Source organism: Drosophila grimshawi, unplaced genomic scaffold (assembly GCF_018153295.1).
Source record: "Drosophila grimshawi isolate 15287-2541.00 unplaced genomic scaffold, ASM1815329v1 contig_1377, whole genome shotgun sequence".
Classification (NCBI taxonomy): Eukaryota; Metazoa; Arthropoda; class Insecta; order Diptera; family Drosophilidae; genus Drosophila; species Drosophila grimshawi.
This window is the reverse complement of record NW_025062900.1, coordinates 3,301,054-3,325,598: the sequence shown is the minus strand read 5'-3', so window position 1 is coordinate 3,325,598 and position 24,545 is coordinate 3,301,054. Positions and strand designations below refer to the sequence as shown.

Sequence of the window (24,545 nt, the reverse complement as noted above, 5' to 3'; positions counted from 1 at the left end):
ACTTAAAGCTATTCATTTTTAATTGGAATTTGGCCGCAAAGTCGTAAATTTATCTTTTTTTCTTGGGATCTGGAACTGGAAGTCAACGCGTTGAAATAGCGATCACAAGTATTCCAATTTTTGTGTTGTGTCAGCCATCAAGTGAATATTGTCATTTCAAGTGGTGCCACAGCCGGTGGCGCGAAGAGATAAATGAATCCAGACAACGCAAGCGATTGAGAAGAGGCCAGGAAATCTGAATGAAATCATTGCTGAAATAATTCAAGTTAATCTCTCTCATTTATAAGCCTTGAAGTCACGAATTTCCCTTTGTTAATCAAGTAAAAACTTTGTTACATTTCGCACCCAAACAAAAAGTGATCAATTAATTTCCCACTAATTTTGATATGGTATTTTAAACATAAGCATTTCGACACATTTAAATACAGCTTGTTTTCAGAAAACAAGAAATATTAATTGTAATTCCTTTTCGAGCTTTAGCCAAATCAAAAACTGATCAATTAATATCCCACTTATCTGAAATTGCCGAATAAAACACCTTTTGGGATTTTTGCAGAGTACTTTTTGATGCTTCGACTTTTACCTTTTGTGTCCATTTTGCGTGTTGTCGCGTAAGGCTAGAGTTTGTTGAGGAGTGAGAGAGAGCGGAAGAGGGCAAACATGCCGAAACGTAGCGTTGCAAATCCTCATTTGATTCAAACATCGGTGAAATAACTGTAACGCATGCATGCAAGAGAGAGAGAGAGAGAGAGAAAGTGAGAACACGTCGCTGTCAAAACAAGCAGTAAATGACTGCGTGGTTAAGAAGTGTGTGTGTGTGTGGGGGGGGGGGGGGGGCTGTTAGGAAAGAGGCGGGCATGAACACGTAGCTGCCAGCTTTCAGTCGAATCTATGTGTCTGTGTGTGTGTGAGTGTTTGGTGCGTGTGCATTTCGTCTAAAATAGAGATGAGTACGGGTAAAGCAAGTTGGGATTTTATAGATCGCGTGAGCAAAAACAATGGGAAGAAGAATATGAAATAAAAGGCTACAGGAAATTTGATAAAGCTCAAGTCAAATAGCAAAATATTCGCATGGTGCTGTCTTGAGTAGCGTCGCTAACAGTCGTGAGTGAATATTCGTGTATTCAAAGAATGAGTCGTGCTCGTGTCAATTCCGCTTCCATCTGTAACAATGCGTGTTAGTGTCAAGTGATGCCAGATAATTTGAAACGAAACTCGATGAACGGCTTAATGGCCTCCTAATTAACTGGATGCCTACATTGTACAACACTGATTCTAGCCGTGAGAGCGATAAAGAGAGAGACAGAGAGAGAGAGAGGGCAAAAAGGAAGCATCGTGAGCATTCTCTCTCTCTCTCATAACGGAATTAACGTTTCAGACTCATTGACTTTAATTGCCCACGATTTGAATTTTTTCAAACCTTCTTTTCGTATATTTCTTTTAAATGCAATGTGTACAAAAAAAAACCCAGTTTTCTCTTATTTAAGTTTTTGTTCTCTGTTCGTGTTATGACGTCACGACACGTCGCGCTTGCGGTAAATTTTTTTTAATTTTTTGGGTGCACGTGTTTTTGCTTTGCGTCAGAGATGAAAACCATTTGACAGCCGCAAAAATCTTGAAAAAATCCGTTTATATTTTTAGAGATGTGCTTTTGAGTTTTGGTTTTTTTCTTTTTTGATTTTGACAGAGCGTTTGGTATTTTTTAGCATTTCAGGGAAATAGTCTTAAAGTGTGATAGAAACACTTCTCGCCACTTGAATATGACCTAATTTTAACTGCTTAAACTCTATAACATATTTATTTTAGTTTTAATAATCTTAAATAATTAATAATGAAATATATTTAAAAATAATATTCGAAATAATATATATCTGAATTATATTAATTATTTCTTCGCTTCATTTATATATAATGATATAAGCTATAAGCTCTTTGCTCTATTTTAAATCCGTATTACCCAAACACGTATTTTTTTAGTATTCCCCAAATGCATTGCCAAACCTTACCAAGTGTCGATATGAATACAATTGAATTGAATTGAATTGAAAACATTTTACACTTTAGTTGATCTTGTTCGAGTGTTTTATCAAATTATCAAATTTGGCGACATGACTGCTGAAAGTGAAACACAACTGAACAGTTTACCTGCTGTTGTCATTTGCTGTGTGTGTTTGTGTGTTGTTATCAGCTAACGGCATTTGCACTTGCCCCCAACACACCCACACACGCATCTAAAACATTGGTTGGCGATTTGTGTTAAACAATTTGTAGCTCATGTTTTGGTTGTTGTTGTTGTTGCTGCTGCAGGCACAAACTGATTTAACTTATCGCGTTTGCCACGCATGCTACTCATGTGAAAACAAGCAGTTGCAAGGACACAACACACACACACACACGGCCAGACATAACACACACACACGTTGTCGTGGCAGCGCCGTAACAGTTACAGTTACAATTACGGACAACATGGTTGCGCCACAAGTGTGGCAGACAGCCCAACAATAACAACAAGTATTCCTCGCGCCACAAAAATATTTATTATAAATATTTACTGCTTGAAAAATAGGAAACAGTAAATATATTTCTGTTTGAGTTCAAAATTATATCTCCCTCTCCCTTAATATAGTATAGATCTATGTATACACTTACATTTCGGTGTGCAAAAAACTTTGAAATGAGTATATGACAAGTAAGGAATATATATATATATAACAGCATGTTACATACCTTTGCACATAACCGATATACACTCTTTAATCATTTTCAAAGGGTTTAGCTTTAAAATAAGATGTTGTGCAATATTTTTGTCCGCTCTTCAAAGCTGAAACAACTAAATCTAAGCCAAATTCAAAAGTCAGCATTCTTTCTTTAAATTAGTCAACGCTTAACATGCTTTTCTTATTACCTTCGAAAGGAAATTGCACTTAATCAATTTACAGGTCGTTGGAAATTTATGTGCCTTGGCGAGGCTTCAATAAACTGAAAACTGTATTCCAGCCAAGACTCATAATTTTGTTAGTCTGCAATCGATACTCAAACATATGTAAGAGTGCTGGGTAGATGAGTCTGACCATGTTGTGCACACACACACACACACACACAAACACACACTCAATAAACATAAGCCTTGAAGTATGCTACACTTTTGGCCAGTTATTTATTTCTTTTCTTTTTTTGATACTGCTAACTGGCTGTATTTTATTCCAGACAGTCATAAAACATAAATCTCAACAAAAACAACAACAACAACAACAAAACACTAACGAGTAAAAAGTTGGAAAGAGCCAAAAACAAAAAAGGTTCAAGTGTTCGACAAAAATTCGAATTCGAATCCGAAAACCCGATAGCCGTTATTCGAGTGTTGCCAACTTTTGTTGCTGCCTCTGTTTGTTGCATTTTGTTTCTGTTTCTGTTTTGGTTTCCTTTCTTTTTTTTTTTTGTTTTCTGTTTGAGTTTTTCCTGTGTTTGCTGAATGCTCAATGGTCATAACTTTTTTTTTTGTTTGCAACAGCAAATTTAACTGCATATTTTTTGTGAAATTCAATTTTTTTCCACTTGCCTTTTATGCAGTGTTTTCGACTCGGTTAGTACACTGAGAACAATAATCCACAATCAGTTAGAAGTATGCAAAATGGGAACATTCAATATACGGTAAAAGAATTGAACTTGTTTTCTTGTGGACTCAAAATAGCAATAACTATTTCATAGACTTCGGAAAGTATTATTCATAAATAATATATTTAATATTTGTAGCTTTTTATTGTTTGGTTACCTCTTTTTAAATTTACTTATATTTATTGCTGGCTTCAGGTCAAATAACTTTAGAATTCAAAATATATTGGACTATATACAAAACTTTGAATTAATTATTTAAGAATTAAAAGAATTTGCTATGCAAAATCAACATAAATTGTTTATTTAATTAAATTGAATATTTAATTTAAATTCAAGTTGCCCAACAAATATCTTCATTTATTGCACATTTTTGTGCGTGTCTGTGGAATTTTATTTTTTGGCTGTGCAACTTGGTAACCACCCCCCGCCCCTGCCTCCCGCTGCGCTAGTAAAATGTCAGATAGGTCATAAAGAATATTTGAACGTAGAACGCAGAGTGCAAAAAAAAAATGAAAAAAATCGACTAATAACAATGTCTTTGCTGTTGGAGGAGGTTCCCGCCCTCTCCTTCTCTCTGCCTGCCTCTCTCTCTCTCTATGAGACCACGCCCACACAATTTTATCGCGCTGCCTCGAAACGAAATGAAATGCGACAAGAGAAAGAAAGGAGGCAAGCATTTAGGCGAATGTCCTGGCAATCGCCAAAGTCCAGCAAAGCAGTAACCAAAACTTGTTGTTCTTGTTGTTGTTGCTCCATTTGTTGTCCTTGCCACAGTAGAAGCAGCAGCAGCAGCAACAGCAGCAGCATCAGCAACAGCAGCAGTGGCAGCAACCGCAAAAGCCGCAGACAAACTGTTTGTTGGCCTGCGGTTATGGCTTGAGGCGTAAGTGGAGAGTGTTAGGGGAGGGGTGTGGGGGTGTGGGGTTGTGGCAAGTTATGAATTCGGTTTTGACTGCAAGCGTTCAGCTGGAAAATGCCAGCTATTCTGCCAGCTGTCTGGGAGTACTCCTCCCTATCTCTTCTTGCCTCGCTCCACTGCAACTGAGAAAAAACCTTATTTTTGTTCTCGGAATTTTTCTATAAATTTTAGAACTGGCTTTAAGTATTGCTGACCGTTCCAATGATTGCTCGTTTTAAGTTCTTTGTTGTGTGGCCTGTTTGTTTTGGCCACACAACATTTTAATTGGTTAACATTTTTTTGTATTTATTTTTTTTTTTTTTTACTCGCCAAAAAGAATTTGTTTACATTCCTTTGGGTAATTTACAAAGTCAAACAAATGCCGCCAATCAAGTTCAACAATTTCTACGTATTGTTAATTAGTCGTCAATACTTTTTTAATTACGCGCATCCAACAAAGTATTCAATTCATTTTAACTAACAAACCCTTTAAGCCTTTAAGCCTTAACTTTCTTAAAACAAGTGGATTACTTGTAAAATTTCTTTGTTTGAATCTGCATGGCATTAGTTAAAAAAGTGCAATTACTTTAAGAATGTTTATAACAAAAATGAGAAAAGTCTGAAATCGTGAAAATGTTATCTGTGTGGAACTTTTATTCTCTCTTATATACTTATAGTCTCTGAGATCGGCTTGTTCATAAAGATGAGCAAAATAAACCTGGCTATATGCAATTGGCTATTCATGCATATCAAGAATATATATACTTTAAGGATTCATCCTTGCTTCCTTTTGGCTGTCACATAATTTTGCTCAGCATCAGCACACCAATTTCAATTGGAAAAGAAAACCATTTGTTAGTTTGCCTGATTTTTCGCTTGACTTTGGCTAATTGTGCAACTCCACATGACTCCACATGGCACTCCAGTCGAGTCTCCCTTCATTGTTTTTGAGGCAAAAGTTGAAACACTTGATCACATTCGAATAGGAACTGAAAGTCGCGCACATTTGCAATGCTAACCAACGAGGAAATACAACGAATACGTGCGCACAGCTACAAATACGGATACCACATACACACATCCTTACACACACACACACACACACACCAAGAGTCACACATGCGATATTCAAATGCAAATTGACATCGCACACGCAACACAGCTTTCTCAGCTTTTTTTGCACCCCTTTTTCACCAACTCTGATTCGTCTGAATTTCGATTCGCTAGCCTTTTTTTTAATACACTTGTGGAGGGTATTATGATTTGGCTGTCAAGCTTGTAACGCATTGAAGGCGATGTCTCCGAGGCTATAAATGATATATAAACTTTATCTGATTGCCTGTCTGCTTCTATGTTTCTATGTGAACTACAAACTCAGTTTTGAATCTTGAGAAAATTATGACTAAATCCGTCATCTAACAGCAGCTGCTATAGCCAATAGGATCGGATCACTAATAAATATATAGGAACAATCTGTAGGAGGATGGTCTCTTTTAGGAAAAACTTTTTTCTTTAAGAATTTATTCAGAATAATGAAATTCACCAGCTATGACTTTTATAACTATAACTTATATAGTTGACCTAGCAACAATCTGTCAATTGTTTGCAAAATTTATCCTAACAAAACTGACCAGTTGTGCGATGATAATAATGATAATTATATATAACAAAATGTTTTTAAGATCGGACTCCTATATCATACAGCATCCATAAGAAGAATCTGTCTGCTTTTTAAAATCTATAATCAAATTTAGATAACGTCTCCGGTCAGCAAGGGTATTTCAATTTCGGGGTGCTTGCGATGAAATGTTCTTTCTTGTTCTGAGCTAGTTTTGAGTTTCGATTAACTTTTTTTTATGCTGCGCAAATATTATGGAATTTTACGTGTTACCAGTTGTTGTTGTTGTTGTTGTAGCGTTGAGATTATGCGGCAAATGGGTTAAGCAGGAGAAGGAGCAGGATTTGAGAAAAGCAGCAGGAGCAGAGTGTTTATGATGATGATGATGATGATTCTGTAGTTGTTAGAAATCGTTTTGCATTCCTCAACGCGCTTGTCAACTGAAAAATTTAGGCAAAATAAACTTTTCCACTTGATCAACGCAGCAGCTCGTGAAAGTTTTTCAATCGACATAGTTTCGGATTAAGCAATTCAATTTGCCTAATTAGCCAAGAGTTTCAAGTAGCTAACAGAAAACAATTAAAAACAAATTGCAATCTGAAGATGAATTGCATAAATCTAAAAACAGGTGAAAATAAAATAAAGTTATTGCCCTATGGGTTACAAATCACTCTATGATATTGATGGCAGCTAATTTGTTATTAAATTAAGTAGAAAAACAAAATCAATTTTTAATTTATAGATATCTAAGTTGAGATTCTTTAGTTGGAGTTTTCTATGTGGATTTGTTTAGCCAAAGTGATCTTATTGAAATTATAAGACTGAAAATACATTTAATCTGATCAAATCTTGACGAGAAAGGTTTTTAGATATGTTCTCTACGTATTTTGGATCAGTGGATAATTGTTCCAATTTTTAATCAGCCTCCACAGACACAAGCCACAGCACCATCCTGTTGTTTATGCTTAGCAAACTTGACAGTAGTTTAGAAGCTGACCAAATCTTAATCTAGCAACTACAATTTAATACACAAAAGTGCCACTTCAGTTGCTTACAGTTCCATTTTACCAGCTTTAAAATCCAGCTGCGTAGCCTTTGATTTGTTGCTTTCTGCCTGCCAAGCTGGCTTGAGAAATGTGCGTGTCCTTGCCACAAATAACCCTTGAACTGGGTGCCGAGTCATGTCTGATGTTTAATGCCTCCGCTGCCAGTTGTCTCCTTATGGAAATTTGGCTTGGGCTACCACACATACCCCTACACACACACACACACACACACACACACACACACACACACACACTTCATTTGCGATAATAGTTTGTTAGGAACAGTAATAACAAAAAGGACGCATCAAACAATTATAGTCCCGCCGCTCGCTGACATAAAACCTTTGACAAATTTGCTTTGTTTGCTATTGTTGTTGTTGCTCCTTCTGCACTCAAGGCGTCCCTTTGACAACAACAAGAACAACAACAACAACGACAGTAAACTGACTTGCTAATGAAAAGTTTATGGCCACGGGGCGTATACTTTTAGCACCATAAATGGATATTGTAGCAGAGCGGCACCATATCAAAAACTGATCAGTTTTCAGGCAGAAATATAGAATCCTGAAAGCAGACATTCTAAAGCTATAATATTAATGTTATTTTTGGTTGTCAGGGGAATAAATAACAAGAGATATTCTTTTTATTTATAGTATTTTTCATTATTTATTGTCAGTTTTTCAGAGTTCTTTTTTTTTAGTAGTAACAGTATAATATAGAAAAGCGAAATAAATGGTTCCATTAATTAATCTATGTAGAAAGACAATACTAAGAAGTATTCTGCTGTTAACCAATGATAGATGATTAATATATTATTTGTTGCTAGTAAGCTTATCAAGGTTGGATTTTTTTATGTTAAGGTTGGAGTTTTATGTTACTTATGGAAAGTTTCTTACCAAATTAAGATTCTCAGCTCTTGTTGAATATGGTTTATGAGCGAATTTGTTGCTAAAGCCAATCAAGCAGACCCAAAAACATAGCCTTACCTGTAAGACAAGGATTTATTCAAAGAGTCGAAAGATATTAAGAGTTCAGATCAAAATAATCAAATTCACTTGCAGCTAAAACTTGACCCATGGTGACAAATGAATGAAAGCAAACTCAGCTGCTGTTGTTCAGCTTACTTCATCTTGTTGCTGCTGCTGCTGCTGCCTGTCTGCTTAGTGCTAATACTATTTACACCAAATAGTACAATGAGTGAGGGAGGCAGAGGGGTGGCGGGAGAAGAGGGGCAAATGACAGTGGGACATAGACAGAGCCGCACTTTATGTGGATGACGCCCACAGGGCATCAACTGGAATTATAACGCATACGCAGCGTGGACAGCGAACAAAAATATGCAACAACATGTTCTATAAATGAGTGTGTGTGTGTGTGTGTGTGTGTGTGTGTGTGTGTGTGTGTGTGTGCGTGAGTGTGTGCGTGAGTGTGTTACTCTATTTTAAAAGCAAATTGTGTCAGCCGCAAGCGACATGAGCGGATTCCAACAATGCCAAAATGAGCATGGGGCACACACAGTCAGCAAAGGGCAAAGGGTGATGGGCGTGGTTATTTTATTACACACACACACACACACATTTCTGAATACCAACTGTCTGTGTGTGTGTGTGTGTGTTTTGGTCGGGTTGTTTGGCCAATAAACCTGAGCAAAGTCATTAGAAAATTTCAATTATGTCAACAGCAACAGAAACAGAAACCAAATTCACAAATATATATCAATATGGAGATGATCGAAGTGCGATAAATACATATACACTGTGCAAATATTTAGTTACTCCCGACGGTGAATTTTCAATTTTCTTATTTGGTTATATACCCATTATAGAAGCGGGAAAAGACTATATTGATATGGTCAGAAAACATGTAACGGGCAGAAGAAAGTATTTCCGACGCCATAACTCATATATATTCTTGATCAACAGCAAGAGTCAAATTGATTTAGACATGAGCGTCTGTCTGTCTATATAAACAAGCTGAACTCAGATACTGTAAGACTATAGACATAAAATTTGGAATGTATGCTTCGTATATTAAGCGTAGATTAAGTTTATTTTGTTTTCTTCGCGAATATCGATAAAAATCGATTACTAATAACAATAAGAGTCACAATTTTAATTAAGTTTTGTATGTAGCTTTTCATATTCTTGAACAAACTGCACAAATTTCAACTAGATTGGAATGGAAACCTCCTTTTATTTATATCGAACAAACTATTATTATTGGAAAATGCTGACAGAGAAGAGAGCTGCATGATAATCGAAGTAGCTGCCCCAAGCTGTATTTTACACAGAGAGAAGAGAGCAGCATGATAATCGTAGCATTTTTACAGATTTGTGTACATGGATTTGTGGCTACTTTAAATAACGATCTCTTATCTCTCACATTTTAACATTAGGCTTACATTTGCATGAGAATTTATTTGCAAACAGTCACAGCAACAAATTCAAAAATTCGCTCAGCTCTGGCAACCAGACACAGACACACACACACACACATATGTGTGTGGGTTTATGGCACCGTTGTCAGGTATTTTACGAGCATTGTATCGATAAACAATAAAATCACACACACACAACACACACAAACACACACACGCCCCCTTTAATCACCCCCTTCTGCAACATTGGCGCAACGCTGTTAGAAATTTTTATTTGTATTTTAATTTTATTTGTTTTGTTTGCCTTTTTGTATGCAGAATGTAAAGAATGGAATACTACAACCCCCTCCCTTCTGCCTTTGCCATCGCCAACCCCTTCCCCTTTATTTTTATTGATGCAAATCGAAATTGAAAAGAGCCTTTTGAATGAATACAAAATGGGCGCTGCTTCTTCCTGGCTGGTTGCCTTCTTGCTGGGCAAAAAGTTATTATGTGCTGCTTGTAATATTTATAATGTAATAAATAATTTTATTATGTGCCAAGAGCCAAGCAAAATAATCGCGCGAGAACAGAAAATATAAATGAAAATAAAAAAATAAACAAAACAAAAACAACAAACAGAAGCTCGCTGAATGCACAAATAAATCAAAAAGAAAATATGCAGTCGCTGATAAATGCTGCATAAATTCAAAACACTTTTCATTTTGACTTGGAAAATGAGTATTTCAATTTCCATAGACCCTCATTCATTCATTCATTCATTCAATTGCAATTTAGCATCCACATTCCTGTTAACAGCCACCAAAATCCACAAAACATTGTTAGCCCTAAGCCCAATGACTCAGTCTGGCAGCGATATATGTATTTCTGTATTTCTGTATGTTTGCCTGTATGTCTATATGTCTGCATATGGCTTACATAACTCCTGGTTTAGCTGTTGAGACAAACGATATGCGAATTTAAATGCGAGCACCTTTTAAGGCATGTCAACCGTGGAGCGAGTGTCGAAAGTCAAGCTGGGGATTTATTTAATGGAACTGGGCTCGGCAGAAAGGTGCGAATATCAATGAGGGTAAACAGCTAACAAGTATTTGAAATTGCTTCTTTTTTTTCTAAGCCGAAAGTATATTTCTGGTTTTATTTGTCAAATAAAAGTTGAAGTTTGTTCAACGCTTCATGTCAAAAACTCATCATCATCAGTTGAATTAAAAAAAATTGCTGACAACAAAATAAACACTCTAAATTTTACAGGCTTGAAGTAAATCTGACAAAATTGGCTTGTTCGTCAAATTTGACATAGGTTTATCACATATTTAACATCAACTTAATACTAAAATGGAAGACTTAATATAAAAGTTGCAAAATTAGCTTGTTGTCAAATTTGGCATGAGCAAGTCAAATATTTAACACTATCGAAGTAGTTGTTAACTTTATTTGTTCTGCTAGTTCTAGTTTTAGTACCTTTCACTTTCTCTGACTGGCAAAATATTTTGTAAATTGGGCAAAAAGAAAACTTGCTGCCTCAAAATGATATGCAAATCTTTTGTATCTATAGCTTTAATCCACTTCACGCTCGACAGCCTGCACTTTATATGAACTGTGTATGTTATTTTTTCATTTCGTCAAGTGAAATTGCCACACACACACACAGAGAAAGAGAGAGAGAGAGAGAGAGAGAGAGAGAGAGAGAGAGAGAGAGAGAGAGAGAGAGAGAGAGATGGGTAGAGGGAGCATGCAACTGCATCTAAATTGATAAATAATAATTTGTCGCAACGCTCACTCAAAGCAAAAATTTAATTGCTTGTCGCAGAGCGGGGATCAGGCCAAACATAAAGGGAACTATGCTGGCAAGGGGAAGGATTCGGGGGTGGTGCCGCGGGGTGCAGTAGTTTAGGGTGTGAGGATAATATGCAACACTGAAAATCGTTTGATTAGGTGTCTGCAAACATTTGCTTCGTCGCGGCGTTACGTATACGCCATGGGCACAATGGATAAATGGGTGGAATGGGTGAATGGGTGAATTGTTTGATAGATTGGCGGATAACTGGGTGGCATGGTGGATGCACACCAGAATATAAAGCATATAAACACAGAGGAAAATTGCATTCTTTAATCAATATTCTAAACAAAGAATGAACACTCTTTAAGAATACTAAATAAATACACCAAATAAATATATTGAATGTTGAAGTATGAATCACATTTCAAGAAATTCTTCTTCATGGAAAAACCCAATCAGATCAAATTAATGCTAACTGCAGCAATTGAAAGAAAATAAAAATGAAAACAGATAAAAAAGTACGCGTTAAAAAGAACAAAAATGTAAAAATCACAAGAACAACAAAAGAAAAAGGATGCAAAAAGGGAGTGAAGACTCTCTAAGGAAAGATTTATGTTTCACAGATCGGGTTTATCTGAACTGTTTTTTTTCACACTGTATAATTGGCAATCAGACACCGCGATTGGGTTTGGCTGCCACATTCGATTGGCTTCCACATGGCTTGATTAATAAATGGTGAGCTTTTGTGCCGATATTGGCAAATATTACACACCGCAGACAGGACGCCGACGACAACGGCGATAACGATGAGGAAAAGTCGTCGTCCTTTGGAAGAAGGACTTCAGTGGCACTTGTCAATTGTCAATTGCCATGTCAGCAGACATGGAATTAACGCTATTCAACTCGCTCACTCGCTCGCTCGCAGGCGCAACGAAATTCTTTCACATTTTAACAATGTCTGCTGCAGATGCCCCACAACTCAATCCCCGCTCACCCCTAGTCATAACTTTGCTGACACTTTCAATCAGCATCGGCTGCAGAAAGAACTTCACAAAGTCGTCGCACAGATTTCGCTCAATAAATGTCATTAGATTGTCAAGTGCATATTAGAGCCATAATTGCGAGACGTGCTCAGCATTTTGCAGAAAAACAGATTGTGAAATGTATGTGAAGAAAATTGAGTTTTTTTTTCCAACATTTACATATCAATAAAGTCAAACTAACAACAGAGAGTTTGAGTGCTAGTGTGGGTGGTGAGGCGCCGGTGGAGGCTTCACATACTCAACCAATATATGAGAGTCTTATAAAAATATATAGTGCACAAATCGAGTTATGAGTCAAACCGGTATAAAAATATTCATCTGTAAGGAATCAGTCTTTTCACTCTAGGCTTAACAACTTTTACCCCAAAATTGCATCTTTAGTGCCTCAACTTAAGTACTGCTTTGGCTACAACGAAGATTTTTAATATTTATACATTTTCCATATCAGTTTGGTGTCTCCATCAAAACTTTGATGTAATACGTTTTGAATTTCATATAGGCAAAAATAGAACAAAAATGCAGTGTTCCTTGACAAATTAATAAAATTACTAAATAATGTTTGTCTTCATTTAATATTGATAAGTTTAAATACATTTCTTTCATGGCTTAAATATTTAAAAAAATAATTTTCGGTTAACTTTCGGTTGCAACTTGGCAGCACTTACAACTTGAGTACACCTTTTGTGTGTGTTTGATAGTGTGTTGTTTACCCACAGTCACCTCAAATGGCACTTTTTATTGTGGCTGCCACACAACAACAACAGCATGGAATTAAAAACGTCACGAGTTCTCTCCTTCAGCTGATGCTGCTGCTGCTTTCTTTTTATGCGTGTGTGTGGCACTCGAGCCAAGCCATTGCCATTTTATGAATAATTCATATTCAACACACACACATACAGAGATAGCTGAAGAAACTCTCAACAGAAACGGCACGCATACATTTTCATATTGACACTCGTCGCGTGTGGCATACTCTGAAATTCACATTCTTTTGGCGAATACTCATCATCGTTGCCCGTTCGCCGTTCGACACTCGACTCTCGACTCGCAACGTCATTGTCTCTGGGGTGTTGCCGCCTTTGTCTGCGCCTGTCACAGACTTCAACGCATTTTCCACTACCCTGTAATTATACTGAAAGGTTAGATAGACTTGTACACACTTGGCAAGTGTTTGTCTTTAGTCAAAATCAGAGAGCTTTCTTTGTGAGATCTGAGATGTATAAAACTTGTAAGATTTTCGCTCGAAAAAACGACAAAAAGTAAATTAAATAAAGGTTTCTTTTCAATTAAATATATTTGATAATAGTATAACAGTTAGAACTAGATTTTGTATAGATATATTTTTCAGTGTGATAAAACCTCGTTGATAGAGCAACTTGTTGATTGCCAAATCGAAAGTGGTAAATCTGATGCACAGCATAATTATTCATCAAAATCCTCAGCGCATTAAGTTTGAAGTAGAATGCGAAATAAAATATTTAATAATAATCTGTATACTTTTTGAGGAAATACAGATCTGAGATGGATACCTTTTCAAAAAGCATTAGCAAAAATAAATAACTTAGTATTTAATGCTTAGGTGTAATTTTTTATAGTTATTATTATATTATATTATTAATATATATTTGTTTAGTGTCTGGAGCTCATATTTTGAATACGGAAAAAGCTTGTGGAGTAAACCCAATTTAAAAATTCTCCATTTTTATCTTTCATAAGCTGTGCGCAGGGTATCTGCTGGTCGAGCAGTTCTCAAGCATTTGTTTCTTTGCTGTTTCTATTGTTGTTGTTGATGCCATCGCTTTGTAGTTGCCACCACCGTTGTTGCCGCACCATCGCTGCCTCCTCGTTGCTGCCTGCATTCCAAAGGCACATTTCTCTCTGTTGTCTTTCTTCGACGCTATCTTTGAAGCAGCTCAAAGAGCCAGTTTCGCACAACTGAGTCTGTTACACCTACACACAAATATGTACACACACACACACACACACACACACATACGCACACCTTCTCACACCTTGTCTGCTTGGTGTGGCATATCTCTGGATGCTGGCCTTAAAAATCTTTTCCATTTTTTTTTTCAGCTGCTTTTTCGCGTGTGACGCCAATTGCCAATTGGCCAAACCGCTGCTTTGTGGTTGTTGTGGCTGCCACAGCCACTGCCACTGCCACTGCCACTGCTCTTGTTATTCATGTTGTTGTTTGTTGCCAAATTTGCTGCTTCACGCGAACTACAAAAACAGCATCGACAGCCACAAACTGAAAAACAGCAATGGCCACCAAAAATTAGGCGACAATTTCGACAGGCAGCTCAGGCTGCCATGTCCACTCAGTCACTCGTTATGCTCTAATTGCTTTAGAATCCAGTTGGTTTTGTCATCAACTATAGCCGGCTGAGTTTTACAATCAGTGTAAATATTTAAACGAGTTTTCTGCAGTTGGGATTTTAGTTGATATATATTATTAATGAATTTAAATAGTGTTCTTTTTATGCACCCAAATAATTAGTTAAGATCAATAATGCAGTTTCGCAAAAGTTAAATTAAGAATGAGAAGGAAGAATTGATCAATGACTCCTAATATATATATATATCTATATATATTCCTCTGTCACAGACTTTTAAATTTGGATTAAGATTAGATCATTTGTTTTTTTTTATGGTTTTTATGGTTTGTTGCCTTTTTTTATAATTTAAATATATTTTATGCTGGCTCCAGGCTGAGCGTTATATATTGTTTTTTAGACTCCAATATATTTCGAATCACGAAGGGATTAATTTTATCAATAAGTCGATTAATAACACTATTCATGAATTTTAATGCTGAACATATGTTTTTGCTGCATGTTTTTTTTTTATGTATATTTGTGTTTTTTTAAGCAAAGACAAAAATTGACAGCAGCTTAACCAGCCGATTTAAAATTTGCAGTGTATTTCAGCTGCAGACTCGTAAATTTGGAGCTGAAAGCACGCAACATTTCGTTGGCTGTTTGGATTCATTGTTTTCGCCGTTAAACGAACTTAAATACCAAATTGACCTTTGCCTTTACACACAGCACACAACACACAACACACAGGCGTGTGTGATTTTAAAGTGTTGCCGTTGTTAGTTTTTGTATTTGTGTGTTTGGTTGCTCGATTTGATTGCAGGCTCCATTAGGAAGCTATTGACTAGCTATAATACCCGAGGGCTTTGTTGCTACCCATGACTTTGCTGTATTTTAAACGCGGATTTTCATATTGCCTAATGTGTTGGGGACTGGATTGGGTTGCGGGGCGGGGAGGGGGACGTAGCAAGTTTGGGAGGGGTGCAGTGTGTTTGGGTTGCATGACATTGCATAGAATTATAAACGGTTTTGCTGTCGTTATGTATCATTATTGGCGCATAATTAAAACAGAGCAACAATTTTGTAAATTGTTTTCAGTTTTGCTTTTTAATTCTGCATAGTGTGTGTGCTTTTAGTGTTGCATGACGCACTAAAAATATGTGAATGACAAACATTTCTGGCTCATTTATCAATTAATTGCCAAGAAAATTGTATGTTAAATATTTGTTATACATATCTATTACTATATAAATAGAAACCATTTGAGCTTTAAATTTATTATTTATTTTTATGGTTAAAGAGCATACAAATTTATAATTTGTGTATTGAGTGTTTGGCTTTTGTATAGGAAAACATTTGCTGTGTTTTGAAAATGCTATTAAAGTGCTTGATAACAAAAAAAATGTAAAAATGATTTATAAGTACGTTTATATTCACATATATTCTTTAGTTATTAATTTAGATGTTTTAAATTTATAAATTGGTTTTCTTAGAGCTCTAAAAATGAATGTGTGAAGTGGTGATTAAAAACATATAAACGCAATCAATCCTATTAACTACAAACAAGTTCAGCATTAAGAAAGAAAAAACCAAAGTGTTTGCCACTGATTTATGCATGTTGCACGTGCCGCACAAATTACTGACCTACGACGCCTCTCTCTTGTTGTGGTTCTTCAGTTTGTTCAGTTAACAGCAAAGAGCGCTGTACTGTTAAATGAACTCTTAAAGCAGTTAACAGTGACTGTTAGCAGTTGTTGCTCTTACCAGGGACATTTGCTCTTTGCTCTCTCTCTTTGACTGTTGCTAACAGTTGATGTTAACGCTTGCCGTCAACTCTTTGCTGTTAACAGTTAACAGGCAATTTTGCACTGTTAACTCCATCCCCCATCCCATACACAGCACCGCATCCCACTTGCTGGGTTGCCCCAAATGTGCATTTAAATTAGCCAAGCTTAGTTTGGGAGAGGACCCCCTGCAGTGACATTTCTATGCATAGCGAATGCATAAATCATTATGCAGCCTGCTTGCCGCAAAAATAATAACAATAATGCTTGAAACTGCCACAGTCGACGGCTGCCACAAATGCCCATGTGGCAAGTGTGGCTAAAACAATACACCCACCAAAAGTTGCCCGCAGCCCTCCATTTTGCACACATTTCCGGCAATCAGTTTCTGGCGTCGGCAAACCAACTATTTTTCCCCAGCCCCCTCCGCCCCCTCCATCCACCTGCTCCCTTGTTAAACTCGCCACAATCGGTAGTAATAATAATTTAAAAAACAAAAAGGGGAAATGTGCGTCGTTGACATTTGACATTTGGCCACTTCAAACCGAATGTTTTCCCATTGCTAGTAAAAATTTATGCTCGGCGATAGATCATGCAACGGGCGACACATGCAACCGAGTTTACTGTGAGTGTCTGTTGGTGTTAGTGGGGCAAGCGATGCAGTTTCTATATGCTGATTTGCACAAGTTCTCGAATCCCTAAACTCATTTATTTCGACCATAAAACTTGCAATTGTTTAATTTAATTTTTACATATTTACAATTAATTAATAATGCTTTTACTTTTGAAACTTAAAAAGCTTTCAATTATTCAGATTTCAGAATAAATTCCTTTATTTATAGCTCTTAATTTTGCAAATAAAAACAGCTTTAAAATTTGTACTTGTTTTATTTTTTCATATTATTATATTTTATGCCTCGTTTAAGGATACCATTTGATGTGTACCAGTAACCAGAGTCATTTCAGGAGTTGCCACAACATCTATACACATCAGGTACGTATACGTAAGTGATATGTGGCACACTCGTAGAAAAATATGATTCAATTGAGCAATTTATATATTTACTATGCTATTTAAAAAAGTGTATAGAGAAATCTGAGACACTTTTAAATTTCTTTTCATTTTTTTAGGAATATGATTCATTAAAATTAAAAGTTGTTTTATGAACTAGAATAACTTTAGTTATTAGTGCAAGATTTTCTATGTCCAATAAATGTGTATTCGATGCTTTGAGAATAGTTTTAAAAGAGAATATTATAAGTAATTTGAATTGAGTAAATGATTTTCAGCAATTGCGATTATCTTTGTAAAGTTCAACATTTTGGTGCGTCGTTTTTGTCAGTGTGTTGCACCTCATTCCATGGGCAATAAGCAGTGCTGCAGTGCTCAGTGGCCAAAAACTGAATCGCGTCAGTTGTCAGTTGTCAGTGCTCCGTTGTGGAACCGCATATGCCTGACTGACCTAGTCTCCAGTATCCAGTTTCCGTCTCTATTCTCTTTCCAGTGCCAGTTTCTGGCTTGGTTCGCTTCACCGTCCACATTCCGCCTGTCCACCTGTCCAGGTGTGCAGCTTGTGTCCTTCTCTCTGTCCGTCTACATGTCTCTCAGTCCGTCTTGGTTTGGCAGCATCGTTCAGGATATATGTCAAAAACGTATTTGCATTTTTTTCCCATTTCACTTTGCAGTTCTTTCAACCACGCAACTTGCACTTGCCGTCACCTGCTGTCCGTTTATCTATCCAGCTACCTCTCTCTCTCACTCTCTGTCTTTCTTTGTCTCACACTCGTAATTTAAATCGAGATAGAGTTCTGCTCCAGTTGCCCTATGTCCTGTTGTTGGTTAAATTTGTTCATCAAATAAAAACCATTGTTAACCTGTCACTTACTTTTCTCATTTTCAAAAATAATTTTAACTTTTATTCTTATTTCTATTTATAAATTGCAGTCTAAAGTCTCTCGATTACCATCATACATACTAAGCCTTTCTTAAGTGACTGTTCTGGTATATTGAAATCTACCCAATTCCTTTTCAAAGCCGACCAGGTATTTATTTATTTAAATGGCTTCTCGTGGAGCACGTTCAATTAAATCATTCTTATTTTGTGGTTTTTGCTTTAAAATCATAACAATTGTCGAGCAATTTTGTCGTGTTGCATTTGACGAATGCTGGCAGCAGACAAAAAAAAAAAAGAGAAATTTATTTATGTTCGCGCCTCTTGCGTCACTGAATTTAATTGGAAAATTTAATTAACTTGCAAAATCCATTTGATGCGGGTGCATTGGGCTATAAAATTGTTGAGTATTTTCTGGGTACAATAATTTGAATGAACTGAAAGTTATGCTTTCTGATTGAGCTGACAATCAATCAAATTGCAATTAGTAATTAACGAATTGATTTTGATCTGTTATTGTCACTAAGCAGAGAAATTGCGAATTAACTCTTCAAAATGCAGATTCCTGATTTTGATTTATAGATAAATCAGTTTCTGGAGGTGTCTAAAAAAATGTCAAGTCGACACCACTTCGACTAATGGAAGTCAAATGATAAAATCTATTTAAAGAGAAAAATGCTAAATGGTAGCAGCGTCATCCAATTGAATGTCATCGTCATCAGCCTTAGGGCGTCTGACAGTTTGCCGTTGTGCATCCAAGGAAGTGCCTCCAAGGAGACCCTTTTCGCTCCACTCACAGGAACTATGACTGTGACTGCGAATCCGATCCAAAATGTGCGTCAGCAGCATTAAATTTGCATAGATGCAGTCGGCGTCTTTTTTTTTCCTTCCTAAGTTACTCACTTTTTTATATACCCTATAGTCTCTTTAGTCTTATGGAGTATATGAGTCATTAGAACAAGACTCTGACAGCAGCAGATGATAAATTCCTAGATAAGCAAACATACAAAGTTATTGAAGACTTTCTTTGAGTCTCGCTAAATACATCCTATTTCCCATCTGCTAACTATCTATTCATGAGTATCTACGCGTCGAGCAGGCGCTCGTTGACTCACTATCACTTGTTAAATACTTGCAGCGACAGCAATTGCAAATGACGCACGTTTATTAAAATGGCAAAAATTACGATAGCAAAATGGCAAAAAAATGAGAGAAAAAAACTATTGCATTGAATTTAATTTAATTTAGTGATTTGCTAATAATAACTGAACAAAATTTGCAAGCAAAGCAACTTTAATATAGATAGTAAACTTGCTATTAATGGTTACACTCAAAAACTATTGCCAAAAACAAGATTTATTAGGGAGTAGGGAGAAAGGGATAAATTTAAGGAGGAGTGTGTGGAATATGCAAGAATATCCGACTGATAAGTCGGATGTAACAAGATGAGGGAAAGGAGTAGAGTATGAAAAGGAAGATTAAAATTAGTTAATTTGGAATAGGATAGAGAATAGGAGACCAGAAAGCAGATTAAGAATACAAAATATAGTAGGGAAGAGTAGGGGAGAGGAGGATGAATATGAGTAGCATAAGAAAGAAAGTGGCTACATTTTTTTTCTTGCTAGTTTTTAGAATTGTTATCTAAAATTCATGATATTATCTTTATCGTTGTACAACGGAAAATTCCTGACTGTTTTTAGCCTGTGAAGAAAGTCTATCATGAGATGAAATTGTTGGTTTATTTTTGAAGACCCATAAAATGCGATCGAAACTTTAACCACTCGGCTTTCCGCTTGAGGAGTGTATGAAGATTCAAATTAGCAAGCTGTGTGGTAGTCATTTTTTTAAACATAATGGAAGCAAAACCAATATTTGGCCAGTGAAGCTATAAGGAAGCACTTATCTTCTCAAACAGATTGACACTTTTTCCGAAAGAAAAACAAGAATCTGGTCTTGACACGAGGAAAGGAGAAGCATATGAAAAAAAGCTAGAAAGGTGAATGACAAAGTATGAAGAAAGACGAATTAGAAAAAAACCAACAGTCAATGAAAGGAAAAGCTGTGCCACCTTTAATGTTGTTGTAGAATACTAGCAAAAAAATGCATGAGAAAGGCGCAAATTGAAGCTAGGATATTGGAAGGTGGTGAAATGGACCAAGCCAGTTGATTAACATGAGTTCTCAAAGTAAGATTCAAAAGAGTAACACAAAAAGTATCTCAAACTCTCAGTTTCAAGCCTAGCACTTTGCATTGCTCCATCCTGCGTCGACAAGGTCATCTTTCGGCCGAGAGTCAATTCCACAAACTGGTGCACTTTGCGTGTCAAAACTCGCATATTCTGTGGACTAATGCTAGTAAGAAAAAGCAAGCAAAGGCATTTTTTCCTGTTAGACATCTAACGTGGCAGACATATCCTTTGAGCGGCATATGCCAAAAGTCAGCTCAAATGCAGTCTAAAAATCAGAAAACACAGTTCGCAAAGTGTTGTTTTTTTTTCTTTGTTGCTGTGTTTTATTTTTATTTTTTATAATGAACTTCATTTGCGAGCTTTGTGCGCAACTCAAATGCAAAAAGGCAAAATGCAAAAGACAAAACGGAAGAAGGCTTTAATATCAAGTTGCTTTCTTTTATTTTTACTGTTTACTTGTCAGAAAAGGAAACGGAACAAAAGCTGCTTTCGCTGCTATTGTTTTAAGCGGTTGTTGTTGTCCCGGTTGTTGTTGTTGCTGTTGTTGTTGTTAAGATTAATATGCTGCCGTTTTCTACTACTTATGCTGCCTTTCAGGCTTGCCAGATTCTTAAGGGACGCAACGAGCACGTTCTGACAAGTTGCACAAGTGCGCATGTGTTGCTTTAATGACTGCTCCCCGGCGCAGTGTGTGTCTCCATAAATGTGTGTGTGTCTGTGTGTGTGTGTGTCTGTCTGTGCTGAAAACTTAAGACATGCAGCAAGCCATTCAGCAGCTTGAAGCATGCAGCGGGGCAAGCCAAACAAAATGCAATGCACAAACATATCCCCACTCACTACTTACTTTAAAATGGGATTTATTGTGCTCCATGCACACGTCTGCACTGCCCAAAACAAATATCGGGATGTATATAAGATACATAAATAATTATATATATATATTTCGTATTTCGCTTACGATTCCAGTAAAGATTATGAATTGGCTCCAAATGAGGACAAACAATATTGATTCCCTTCACCGATTTTCAACAATAAATATTGTTTATTGCTTCCGGTTCAATCAGCAAATCAACATCTTCTGTTTCGTACTTAGTTATTTTTAAATATTTATAAAATTGGTAAAAATTTGTGTTTAATTATTTCCAAGCAGTTTCTTAATTGAAATTCTTGCCCATCATTTTTTTTGGTAGTGCAGGGCTGTGTGTCAGCGTGTGTGTGTGCGATGATGCTGAATTTCAGCTCTCAGCTTGCCGCTGTTGCAACTATCACTTCCAAGCCAAAGTCTTAACTGCCACACACACACATACACAGGCAGAACTCTTCACTAGCAAAGCGCTTTGTGTGTCAAGAGTGAAAATGAGCAGTCGCCTGTCTTACACAGCAGAACAGCACTGAAGCACAATGTCTGCCCCAACAGTCCGCTGCAATCCTGGCTTTCAGTTTCCATATTTTATGGGCACACACTTTGTATATGCCTCTTTAGCATATTGAGAAAGGAGCAACACAAGAAAGAACACAACACAAGACAACACAGCACAGAACTGACTGAACTTGCCGGCAATTATACATCATTGTGATAATATGATGCTGTCTACTTATAATTAAGTTTGGCTCTCTTCTTCTGTTCAGTTCTGTTCTGTTCTGTTCTGCACTTGCTGTTGTTGTCTTTGTATTGCTTGGGGTTCCCCCTTCTTTTTTTAACTGCCTTTTTCGTTCTTCCCATACTTTTTAAGCTGTTGCCCCCTGACTGGCTTAACTGGCAAAGGAAAACTTTATAACTTATGGGTTGCATGAAAATGTTATACTTTGCCTGCAGCCAAAAGGAATTATGTAAAATATCAACAGTTGCATCGAAGCAACTTTAAGTGTATCAAAGTATATAATGTACTCTTTTTTGTTGGCAACACAGTTTTTAAAGTTTTTAGTAAAAAATGTTGTCATCAAATTTGGTGATCAAATAACAACGAAAGCAGCCAGCTGATTATATTTTATTTAATACTTTATAAGTTGACTTTGTTACTTTTTTTATAATGGTTATTTAGCAATTGCTTGTAAATATATATCTATATATTAAATATATATATTTTGCTGGGATTTCCATTAATTTTGAATGACATGAATGACATTATTGGTACAAATAATTTGATGCTACTGTTAATTTGGAATCGAAACCGCAACCGCAACTGAGGCAATTACAAGCTGCGTCTGCCATGTCGCTGGATGATTTTGCTGATCTCGCCATCGCTGGTGCGGACCAGGTTGATGCTGCTGCTGCCCGCCTGGCTGTGCCGGAGTTTCAGGACCAGACAGGCTGGCGCAATGATGTCATCGACATTGGGCACCTTTGCCGATTGGGGCACTCGCCTCAAGCCCGTCCAGAGCATATGGCGGGCGTCAACATCTGCGGTGGGCGTGGCCGCAATTGCCACTTCAAAGGCGCCCTCACGTGCAGCATTGTTCTCGTTGAGGCGCAACTGAAGTCGCACCTCGGGATTCATGGCACGCAGCGCCTCCGCCAGCCCCAAATGCAGTTCCAAAGCGCGATGCCGATAATCTGCCTGACTTTGACAGCATTCAATATAGAGCACCGGTTGTTGGGGATCCAATGGCGGTGGCGCCTCGTCCGTAAGCATTCTGCAACTGTGACTGCTGCTGTTACGGCTGCCTCACCTTTCGAATTCCGTTTTGCTTGCTCGACTTGTGTATTTTGTGTGTAACTCAACATTTTGTTTAGCCAAGTTTGACAGCTTGCTGCCCAGGCACACAGCTTGCTGCTTATCAGGGGCTCGCGAACTCAGTCGACACTTGTGTGTTTCCCCAGTGAACCTCCCCAGCCGCCCACAAACCTTCATAAATCACGCCAAAAAAAAAAACACAAACAAAATTCGTATCTGACAAATAAATCTTTGGCTTCAGATACCAAATGCAAATGCGCAATGCCAGAAAAACACACACAAAACCAATGTCCAAACAAAAACTCAAAAGCTGCCCAAATTTAAATATCAGTATATTTTGATACCCTGTATTTCTTAAAAATTACTAAAAAAAAAAAACTGAAAGAAAAACCGAAAAACTGAGACTGTTACGACTCCAAATATGAGCTCATTATTTTTTTTTAAATTTGCATTTGGTAATTTTAATAAATCAATTATTTTTCCTATTTTCTTTATAACAATTATTATAGACTTATAATATACAAATAAAAGATGGTTGATTATAAATGTTGATATTATTGGAGATATGAAATTCTGATTGTTAAAATGTTTTTTCAAGTAGAGCCAGTAAAAGTAAGAATATAACTTTCAATGGGCCAATTTAATGTTGCTCTACCATCGATTGTCATCAGCCACTTTAAGTCATATCTTGGAGAATGTAAAAATACATTCACTAAATTAAATAACATATCTAAGCTGTGAGAAGAATTCGCTTAGTCAGTCAAACTCAATTCGAGTTCTCTTCTTGTTGTGTATATGAAGGCAGCCTTCCCTCTTAGCCACCCTGCGTTGCCACAAAAACTGCAAGCTGTCCACTTTCAGCTGACATTTTGGCCAACGGCCTTTGGCCGCCAGTTCAAAACTTTTGTTAAACTTTCTTTTTTGCCGGCTACAGCTAAGCCAAATTCATAAAACATGCAACTATATTAAATATTTTATACATACAAAAAAAAATATATATATTTTATTTTTAATAAACCGAATTGTGAACACAAAGAATCAGAAACTGCGGCTGCTGCTGCTGCTGTTGCTGCTGTTGGTGCTTCTTATTGGCCCCGGGTGGGGATGTGGCAAGTTTGCCAAAGGGGGTCATCTATTCATTTTATTCACAGTTATTGAATGCAGCCGAGCAAAGCAAATAAAATATAATAAAATACGAAAATACGCAAAGCAGACTACGAAGAATAGAATATAAGAAAATGAGCGGCAAGCAGACCAGCTATGATAATAATAATGTGGCTTGCTTCAATCTAACCAAAGGTTGCGACA

At 36.8% G+C, this 24,545-nt stretch overlaps 1 protein-coding gene across 1 annotated transcript; it reads right to left on the bottom strand.

Moving 5' to 3' along the window:
* Nucleotides 1-22,628: 22,628 nt before the first annotated feature.
* LOC6562830 (selenoprotein BthD) lies at nt 22,629-23,336 on the bottom strand. The gene has a single exon (XM_001989227.3). It carries the CDS (start codon nt 23,193-23,195, stop codon nt 22,755-22,757), a length of 441 nt encoding a protein of 146 aa, XP_001989263.1. The 5' UTR covers nt 23,196-23,336; the 3' UTR covers nt 22,629-22,754.
* Between the last annotated feature and the right edge of the window lie 1,209 nt (nt 23,337-24,545).